General features: G+C 33.6%; 2 protein-coding genes across 5 annotated transcripts; one reads left to right on the top strand and one right to left on the bottom strand.

Moving 5' to 3' along the window:
• Window positions 1–326: 326 nt before the first annotated feature.
• LOC17878889 (BES1/BZR1 homolog protein 3) lies at window positions 327–3,381 on the bottom strand. The gene is made up of 2 exons (XM_006284203.2): window positions 2,977–3,381; window positions 327–1,252 (listed from the first exon to the last, which is right to left on the bottom strand). Exons 1-2 carry the CDS (start codon window positions 3,190–3,192, stop codon window positions 614–616), a joined length of 855 nt encoding a protein of 284 aa, XP_006284265.1. The 5' UTR covers window positions 3,193–3,381; the 3' UTR covers window positions 327–613.
• Window positions 3,382–5,707: 2,326 nt separating this feature from the next.
• On the top strand, window positions 5,708–8,027 carry LOC17880155 (heat stress transcription factor A-4a). 4 transcript variants are annotated; one of them, XM_023778297.1, is made up of 3 exons: window positions 5,708–6,328; window positions 6,439–6,722; window positions 6,821–8,027. In XM_023778297.1, exons 2-3 carry the CDS (start codon window positions 6,501–6,503, stop codon window positions 7,814–7,816), a joined length of 1,218 nt encoding a protein of 405 aa, XP_023634065.1. In that variant the 5' UTR covers window positions 5,708–6,328; window positions 6,439–6,500; the 3' UTR covers window positions 7,817–8,027. The 4 variants fall into 4 exon arrangements, with proteins under 4 accessions (XP_023634065.1, XP_023634066.1, XP_023634067.1 ...); XM_023778298.1 differs by having other exon boundaries at window positions 5,708–6,107; XM_023778299.1 differs by having other exon boundaries at window positions 5,708–6,080.
• Window positions 8,028–10,614: the final 2,587 nt, after the last annotated feature.

Consider the following 10,614-nt stretch of genomic DNA (forward strand, 5'->3'; position numbering starts at 1 on the left):
ATAGTATATCCAGTTGAAGTACACAACTCATGTTATTCGTGCAATTGCGTACGAATTGTGATCTTTATTCAGATTGTAAACTTTAACGTATACGTTAATGAAAAACGAGCAATCACATGTGGTCGTCATTGTTATAGTTGACTCTCACTTTTCTATTGCGTTACGTACGACTTGTTTGGACATATCTTTTTAAGTCTTTTAACGAATGCACAATTTTCAACGATTTATTTTCTCATGTTCACAATGGTTGCGAAACTCCATTTTGGCTTCAATATTTTATACTGTATGAAGCCAATTATGTATAATAAAATTAAAAGCATCACTAATCTCAAATCATTTCCAAGAACTACAATTAAAAAAAAAAAGAAAAACCTATTTGATAGATAGAATAGATTCTAACTACAACTTTAGTGAAAAACCAACCAAAAGAAAAAAATAAGTAAAAAACAGAGCTCAAAATGTCCTCTTTTCTTTTCTTTCTTTTCTTCCTCTCAATCACCTTTCAACATCACACCCAAAAAACAAAAACAAAAAACAGACCCAAAAAAAGAAGAAAAAAGGAACTAATATGATAAGAGAGTTTGATTGATGACTGTTCTGTGAAAGCAAAGCATCATCTGGTTCTTGAGTTTCCAAGTGTAAGTTCTAAATCATCTGAAACACATTCTCCATGTATCCTTTCACCTTCCCAAGGCTTCACCATTCCTATCACGGCTGTTGCGTTACAACCAAAGGCAAACTCAGCCGCCATTCCATCAGACATTGGCACATCAGAGTTCTGATCAGCACCAGCAGGAATAGCTGGAGAGCAGTTTCCACTTTGTCCAGGAGTCCACATTGGCGAGTTACTATCTCCCATTTTAAATGCCTCTTTGTCGAAAAACGGGTTTCTTGAAACTAAACTGAAAGTAGGAGAAGACGGTCCGCTCTGTGGGGTTTGCATTCCAGAGAGCCATCCAGAGTCAGGGATGGTCACTTGGTCACGAGTAGGGCTTCGAGCCAATGGCGGAGTCACAGGAGCGCTTATCGAATTTCCATGGAAGAATGGAAGCTTGGAAGGCGAGTTTGAAGAGAGGTTCTTGAGCCAAGGGATTAGTGAGTTAGCATCACCAAATGGGTTAGTAGGACTCGGGAAGGATGAAGAAGAAGGGCTTGGATTGTAGGAAGCACGAGGGCTATGTTGATATGATGAACATGGACTCGCTGAAGTAGAACCATTCATGAGTTCCATTCGATCCATTGGTTTGCATCCCTACACAAGAGTTTATGCAAAGTGTTAGAAATATCCCAAACGTATAGCCAAAACAATCCATTAATTCAAGCTGAGATTTTCTAAAAAGAAGCAATCAATCTTTTGCTAGTGGATTAGTTACATAGAGGAGAGTTTAAAATATGAGTTTTCTTTTCACATAATGTAAAAACTGGTGAGCAACAAACAAAATGACATTATGATTGATAATTAAAAAACCAAATGCACCAAAAAAAGAAGAAGTAAAGAACAATGATTTTGTTTGGTTTATAATCGTCAAAAGAACAATATTAGCTAATGGATTATTTTCATAAAAGAGAGCATAAAATGGTTTTTTTTTTTTCCTTTTCACGGAATGTAAGAGCTGGTGAGCATGAACAAAGATAACACTATGATTGATACAGTTGAAAATCAAAAATACACCAAAGCAGAAAAAGTAAAAGAAGAATGATTTTTTTGGGTACTACATAGTGGTGGTCTTAGAACATTTGTTTGCTAATGGATGGCGAATAAATCTATACATAAAAGAGAGTTTAAAAATGTTATTATTCTTTTCCCATTTTACGAAATGCAAAAAAGCTGGTGAGCAACGAACAAGATGACACTATAATTGATAAATTGAAATTCCAAATGCAACTAAGGTAACACAAAAAAAGGTAAAAGAAAAAAACAATAATGATTTTACTTTGGCATTTAATGGTCAAACAATGGAATAATTCTAATTTATATTTTATCCCCACACAAGCAAAATCCAAACATTCATCATTAGATGTTGGCAAAAGTGAAATCATTTCCCCAGTCTCACCATTGACTGGTTAAAACAAGAATTAGGACTATTAGTATAAATTGAAGATTAACAAAAGTATTTTAACACTCATGGAAACTATTGAATCACACGAGTCAAGAATCAATAATCTTTTATTTTCAGTATATTCTATTCCATGTTCCTAACAAAAATGTAAAATAAACAATAAACACGGATTTAACTAAATGGAACGCACTTTAGTGTAAAATAAGTGTGAATGTGAGCAAATAAAGAAAAAGTTTTGTCGAGAAAATTTTATGAACCAAGGAAAAAAGAATGAAAAATGTGGAATTTCAGAGAAAGCGTCAGTCTGAAAAAGTGAAGGGAGAAAATTAAAAAAAAAAGTCTCCCTCGATCGTTGTACTAAGGAATCTAACCCATTACCAAACAGCAGTTTCGTGAAACAGACGTGTCCTAAAGTTGCAAAATTTACATAAAAGCTAAAGGTTTTGTAATGACCAAAGAAAAAAACACAAAAAGAAAAGAAAAAATATCTCAAAGCTTACATTTCCTATTTCTAATGTACCTCACTAAAATGACGATGATACCCTGAATTTTTATTTGCTAGAGCGTGTTGAGTACTCATCAATTAAGGGTAAAGTAGTCATTAGGTAAATTCTAATCTGAAAGTGAACAGAGAGTGTCGAAGCAAGAGAGAGCATCAGCGAATCTTTAAGACATTCATACTTTTTTGTTTCAGTTCACCGGAACGGTTTCGATCTGACATTTGCAAACCCGGTCAAATATTAAATCACAACCGTTCGATTTAATTTTCTCCCACCCGCCCCAAAAAAAAAAAAAAAAATCGAACGCTCAGATCTATTAACAAGTTTTTTTAACAAGCAAACCTAAAAAAATCCTAAACCCAAAAATCAACAACAATATTTCAAGAAAAGCGAGTTATGTTATTGTTTGGTTTTACCTTGCGGTAAGTAGTTCCGTCTTCTTCAACAGTCCAGCCAGCTTCATTGCACAAGGCTTTGAGGACTTCGTTGTTGTCGCAGTGTTTAGGCAGCTTGAAGTTTCCATGGATCCTTAGCCCTGCGAAGATCTTAGCCGCAATCGCTCGTCTTCTCCGCTCTCTTCGTTTGTTGTTCTCTCTTTCTTTCCAAGTCGGCGTTCTTGTCCCCGACGTCATTTTCAGATCACCCGGAACTTGAAAAAAAGCGTTTCTACTTTCTTCTTCTTGTTATAGCTTCGTAGAGAGAAGAACAAGAAGAAAAAAAAAGAACTCGCCGGGTAAAAAACTAGTTTCGCGCTTTTTATGTTTTGTTATTTTTCACGATTTCTTGTTCTGAGTTTATTTTGTTATGGTGAGTAACAACAATAAATGAAGAAGCACTTAAACTTAGGCAGAGGGTGGAGAAAGAAAACAAAAAGCAAAAGGTAGAATTTTTCAAAAGACGAAATTACCCTTCAAATGTGCTGTAATTAACGAGGATGCACCTTATGTGTTAACACGTGCTCTCAGCCTTTTCTTTTTTTTTCTGTAATTTAATAATATAAAGCAGGAAAATCGAAAATGTGTGTTTTGACCACAAACGACGTAGTTTTGAAATATATTATGGAGTTGGAAATTAAAAATAAGTCAAGCATATCAAGCTGCTTTTTATAAATTTATGTCTATTTTTTTTGTATATAATAAATCTAGCTTCAATGTTATCAATTTAAGAAATTTAATATATATTCTGTGACAGCATTTTCCAACTGAGGACTATCCACATCTAATAGCCCAGGGACTATGAATTTACAAAACAATTACTACGTAATTAATCTATAGATTAAGCTAAACAAATATGGGGACACCAAAATGCGTGGCAGGGATTGCGGCAGGAATGTGACATGTCACCACAAGAAGCACAAAATCGTTTTCTATGTATAATAGAAAATCTAATCATGACCGTTAAATCGGGTGGGTCACGTGATGCTCTCGATCTGCTTCCCATCAACTTGTCATTCCTCGTGACTCTCTTTTCATTCCTTAATTACTTTTATTTTTTTTAAGTGTTAAGTTTTATCAAAGTAATTAGTAGCATACACACAACCTATTCTTTGACATTTTTTTTAATATATATCACATATCCTACAACATATTCGTACCACTAGTATTATCGAACACACTAAGCATATATATTTGCATCTTTCAATCTTTGATTCCAAGTTTCTTTTTAATTGAACAACAGTTTGTGTGTCTTGTCTAATGTCTATGACACACATATGCCTTTTATTATCCGACACTAAATATTTGTAAGTACCACATTCCACATTCCACATTCCACATTCCACGATTGCCTTTATGTCTCTATATTTGGTATTATGTGGACTTATGTACATATATACTAACCAACACACACACGTTATGTAATATGTCAAATTTTGTGTATTATATGACTTGATCGAGTACGAAGGAGACACTTCGTTCGACAGCAACAGTCTGCCCCCAACGTTGAAACTATATATACACTTCAAGAACATAGTTATTTCCAACAATAAACATGGTCTTATAATTTCTGACCAATTTCCGATTTTTCGTAGAGTTACTTTCCTCACAATTTCGAAGGATATTTCATTATTGTCAAACAAATTTTTTAGTTCCATGTATAAGTTAAACTACTGGTTATCAAAACGAATATAAACCACATTACTTATGTTTCATATTGTTATTGCATGTTGGGTTTGGGTATCATAACTGATATTATCTTTTCTTTATTTATTTATTTTGGTTTTACTATTATAGTTTAGTTAGCTAGACTCTTGTTTTTTAAAAGTATTTTTCTTAATTGAAGAAAATTTAAACTGATTTCTACGTATAGGATTATTTTGGAATATAGCGTTGACGGGGACAGTGAACTAAGCACATACGTACACATTATTAAAGACAGATATTTTAGTATAGTTTTTTTTTTTTTTTTTTTTTTTTTTTGCAAATTCAAGCACATCTTCGTTTCTAATCAGTAATCAATAATCACGCCGTTGCAAGTTAGAGAGAGAGCTTTAAACATGTTCTTTCACGAGCATGTTTCGTCTAAACAGATTGAGTTATAGTAGTAAGTAGATTATAAGTTTCATAAAAATTAAAAATAAAAGAAGGCGTGAAGCATGATATTAACCAAATGAAAGAAATAAAAATCAAACTGTCGTAATGGTTCATTCAAAACAAAAAACAAAAAGATTGTTAACGAAATGCCATCACAATAGAATATTCAAACTGACCAAGACCTGTCGATTTCGTTTCGTGTCCTCCAAAAAATAAAGACTTTTCTTTATACTTAGATATATATATATAAAAATTGCAAAAGATAACAACGAATTTTTCTCACGGTCATAAATGGTTCTACATTACCACAAACAAAACAAGATCTCTAACATTTTATTTTATTATATTTTTCTGTTATATTCATTTGACTATTTCATATTTTATATGAAAAAAGAAAAAAAAAAGCAACATACTAAAAACAGCTCTATCATCATCTCATGGGGTGATTTTGATACAAATAATAATAAAATAAATAAAAAAAATTCCACCAAACCCAATCTTTACAAAAACAATGAAACAGCTGTTCTGTTGTGATTGATTCGACCGCGCCTTCATAAGAAGAAATAAATAAAGAAAAAAAACCTTATGCGAATCAAAAGCTAAAAATCCAAACTTTAAAACTAACACAAATCCCCAGATTTTTTTACTTATATTGTTCTGTTTTTATCATGGTTACGCGTTTTAATCGTTCATCATTTTTTTTTCTTTTAAACGACGAAAGGTTTGACGAATCTTCGTCTTAATCTCCACCTCCACCGGGTCAATCGTCTCGTTTACTTTTCTACGGTCTTCTCTTCTACACAGAGAGAGAGAGAGTCTCCCCGATTTAACTTTTGATAAATCAGCAAGCAATAATGGCTGGAGAGATTATTATTACACAGAAGAAGACAAATCATTACTCTTAAATACCCCAAGTCGCAGAAGCGTTTCTTTTTTTAATTTGTGTGTTTGTTCCAGAAGCAGAGAGGGTTCGAGAAGCAATTAAAAAGGTTGTTCCTTTTTTGTTATCTGATTAGGTGAGATTTTAATGCTTAAAAGTGTTCTAGATTCGTTGAATTTTTAAGGGGGTTTATGGTTTTAACGCTTCTTAGAAGCTTTTGTTTGATTGGCTTCATTGAGAAAAACAGTGTTGAGCTGAGGTGAGAGTTTTGGGGTTTCTCATTTTGGAGGGAATCTTATCCAATTTTGATCGAAGCTAGTGAATGAATAGTAACTTCTTTTAACTCTAGTTTTCTGGGTATACTGAAGTTATTGGCTTGAAAGCTTTCATCTTTGCTTCTTGAAGCTTATACTTTGTTATAAAAGAGTCTCTCTTGCTCTGCTTTTTTGTTGTTGTTGTGGCAGTAGATTGATTGAATCAAAGGAGTTGATAGTTGTGGTTTTTAGAAAGATTTGAAAGTGTTTTAGAGATGGATGATAATAATCATGGAGGTTCATCAAGCTCACTCCCACCTTTTCTTACCAAAACATATGAGATGGTTGATGATTCTTCATCTGATTCGATTGTCTCGTGGAGTCAGAGCAACAAGAGTTTCATCGTTTGGAATCCGCCCGAGTTTTCTAGAGATCTTCTTCCGAGATTCTTTAAACACAATAACTTCTCAAGCTTCATCCGTCAACTTAACACATATGTAAGTGTTGGTCTTTATTATGCTTTGTAATTGTGTCTGTATCAGTCATCTTCTTGGTTGGTTTGGTTTATAGTTTAGTTTTGGATTTTGTTCTGTAGGGTTTTAGAAAAGCTGATCCTGAGCAGTGGGAATTTGCAAATGATGATTTTGTGAGAGGTCAACCTCATCTTATGAAGAACATTCATAGACGCAAACCTGTTCATAGCCACTCTTTACCGAATCTTCAAGCTCAGCAAAACCCCTTGACTGATGCAGAACGTTTGAGAATGAAGAATCAGATCGAGAGATTGACAAAAGAGAAAGAAGGATTGCTTGAAGAGTTACAGAAACAAGATGAGGAACGTGAAGGGTTTGAGATGCAAGTTAAAGAACTTAAAGAACGGTTACAACACATGGAGAAGCGTCAGAAAACAATGGTTTCGTTTGTTTCTCAAGTATTGGAAAAACCAGGGCTTGCTTTGAACCTCTCACCGTGTGTCCCCGAACCAAACGAGAGGAAAAGAAGGTTTCCTACGATCGGGTTCTTGCCCGATGAACCGATGCTGGAAGAGAACCAAACATGTGTTGTTGTGAGAGAGGAAGGCTCTACAAGCCCGTCTTCACATTCAACAGAACATCAAGTAGAACAGTTAGGGTCATCAATAGCGATTTGGGAGAATCTTGTATCGGATTCTTGTGAGAGTATGTTACAATCAAGAAGCATGACGACACTTGATATGGATGACTCATCTACTTGTCCAGAAAGCCCTCCTCTCTCTTGCATACAGCTAAGTATCGAAACACGTCCCAAATCTCCACTTTCTCCAAGGATCATCGACATGAACTCTGAGCCTGATGTTTCGAAAGAACAGAACAGTACTGTTGCTGCTGCTCCTCCTCCTCCTCCTCCTCCAGTAGCAGGAGCCAATGATGTCTTCTGGCAGCAGTTTTTCTCAGAGAATCCTGGCTCAACCGAGCAACGGGAAGTTCAATCAGAGAGCAAAGACGATAAAGATAGAGCCGAAGATCCTAGTGAGAAATTGTGGTGGAATTCGAGGAATGTAAATACAATTACAGAACAGCTTGGACATCTGACTTCTTCAGAGAGAAGTTGATAAGTCTGTTTTAGTTTCTTGTAAAATAGGTTTTGGCAGTATTTGGGTCTTGTCTAGTTCAGCTGTTTATATCACACAGGTATGTTCTTTCACAGTTCATTGTAGCAGACTACACTATGTAACATTAAACTTGCGAGACTAGGAGCTTAACCGAAAAAACTTATTGATGGATTCAAGAAGACGTAGTTGTGCTTCTTTTAACTTTCAGTTACATTATTTACCTTCTATAATAGAACATAAGAGAGAGATCGAGAAGAAGAAACTAAGAAATAGTTACCTTATTTTTAGAATTAAACTATTTGAATTATGTGGATACGTAAAGAGCTCATCTCTCTATCTCGGAAGTAAAACAATTGCTACAAATGTTTTGGGTTTGATATTTGAACAACAGTTGTGCCAGTATATATATATTGCAGCTGATTTTTCTTCTTTTTCTTGTAGAGCTGGTTAATTATTAAGATTAATTAATATTATTTGTACCGAAAAGAAGAAGAAGGTTATAGTAATATTAATAATAATAAAAAGGACTTAACAAGTAGAAAATCCAAAGAATCAAAGTGAAGCCAATATAATGTCCATTTTATTTCTTACTTATCATAGTATATATAGGTATTAAACTATAATTTGGAAAATATGATGATAATATACTAATAAAGTCGCCATTAGGCAAGTAATAATCCATAATTTTCCGGATTAGGAAGTAGGATCGAAGCGTCTCATGGTTTAATCTTTGTTGGTGTCACTGTCAGAAGCGTACATTAGTTAACCTATCTTTGGCTTCTTCTCCAACAGGAGGTTCACGGCGGGTGGGTGGGCCGGGTGGCGCTGGTGCTGCCACGGGAATCTGATCTTCGTCGTCAGCCGCCGGAGCCTTTAGTTCCTGCCAGTAATCAATCAGTAGGTGTAGGTTCATGCTTCGAAAAAATAAAAGACATGTTTTCTACTTATTTTTAAATCGAATTTGGGTTGTAACACTCTTGGATTGCACTATTTGTACCACTAGACTAAAGAGAAATTATGGTATAAAGGAACGAATTTTGTATATATTACGGAGAGCCGGAAGCTGATGTTTTATGAGCCTGGCCCATGGACCAGTTCTGTGTGCATGCATGCATACATTCATCAACAAAGAAAATTAATAGGTCATCTTCGAAACTAACTATAGATTATCAGGTTTATATGTAAAAAAAATAAACGTATATAAAATCCTATACACTACAAATAAAACAACATGACTTTCTACACATTTACGTACAAAACATTCGGTAAGAAATATTTCATACTAAAACCTATATAGTTTTGACAAAAATCATTGTTTGTAGGAAATTGGTAATAAATTCTCTACGCTAAATAGTATGATAAAATCATAGGAAATTTCTTTCAAAAGTTTTCAAACAGTTTTTTCGTAGGAAAATTGGAAGGAAAATAAAAGAAATATAAAAGGAAAAAAACGTTTAAAAAAAATTGGTAGAAAAATTTCTTTTAAATTTCCTACGAAACAATAATCGTTGGAAATATCGTAAGAAAAAAGAAAGAAGTTCATGCTTGGTTCGTATCCTCAATCTCTTTGAAAAAAACTCTCGAAACCGTCGAAGTCCCTCATGAAGCTCTTTCTTAACCCACGTAAGGCCTTCTTGCCTCGCCATTCTAGCGGTGGCTACTAATTGAATGTATTACTACAAAACTTAGCAAAGAAAATAAGAAGAATTGTGCTAGTTTGGTGTGAGAGATATATGATGATGTTGAAGGTATGATGTGTGTTTTTTTCTTTTTTGATATGATGTGTGTTTATATAGAGCCAATTGTAATATTAATTTTCCACTTAGTAAAAAAGAAAGAAGACCCCAAATTTTTTACCCAACCATTGTTCTTAAATTACTCTAATTTTGAATTATCTTTTCTTCCTACTTAAGGTCCGTTTAATTCATCTTTTTATTTTCTAAGCATTAATTCACCCAGTTGCAACTTGCAAGCACCCTTTATATATTTTTAGAAATTTATTCCAAAACTTGTCGACGTTGAAAACCATTAGGCAATTCCCAAAATACATAGAGACTAGAAGACTCCGGACTAACCCATTTGGTCTATTTGATAATTTTATGAGTCTATATGTTGCTGTGAGGTCTCCATGGCAACTTGTGGTAATTGGATGACATTTTCCAGATCCACGAGATATTAATGGAAGTGTAAGTGCTAATTAGTAGTGTTGGACAAGAAACACCATCAAATTATGCATGTAAACACAGTAAACACACAAAATCTTAATGTCAAACATGAGTTTTAAGATTATTTTTCCATAAGACGTTTTTTTTAATTAAAAAGTCAATAAATTTTCTTTTCATCTACTTTTTAAATGCCAGAGCAAATATAATACATATGTAAATTTTGAATTCGATAAAAGCGTGTCCTAATTAAGTTGGACCTGCAGCTCTTAAGACTGGATCGTATATATATACTGTATCCCTATATTAGTAAAAGAGAAGTACAAAAAGTGCTTTCGGGTCGGGTCAATTTCAAAAAATTATCCAAAATTTGTAATTGGATCTTTTAAAATTGGATAGATTAATGGGTTTGGATACATACACCGGATACTTTCCAAATCTAATTTTAGGATTGTATTATTTCCATAACTAATTATAAGATTTACTAATATTTCTCTAACTAATTTAATACAATCTATTTAAAAAATATTATTCTTCTTTCACCTTTATTTGATATTATTTTTAATTTATGATATTATACTATATAATATAAATATTTAATAAAAATTTAACTTTTTTTTGCATATGTTGCAATTT

Source organism: Capsella rubella, unplaced genomic scaffold (assembly GCF_000375325.1).
Source record: "Capsella rubella cultivar Monte Gargano unplaced genomic scaffold, Caprub1_0 scaffold_7, whole genome shotgun sequence".
In the NCBI taxonomy this organism is placed as follows: domain Eukaryota; kingdom Viridiplantae; phylum Streptophyta; class Magnoliopsida; order Brassicales; family Brassicaceae; genus Capsella; species Capsella rubella.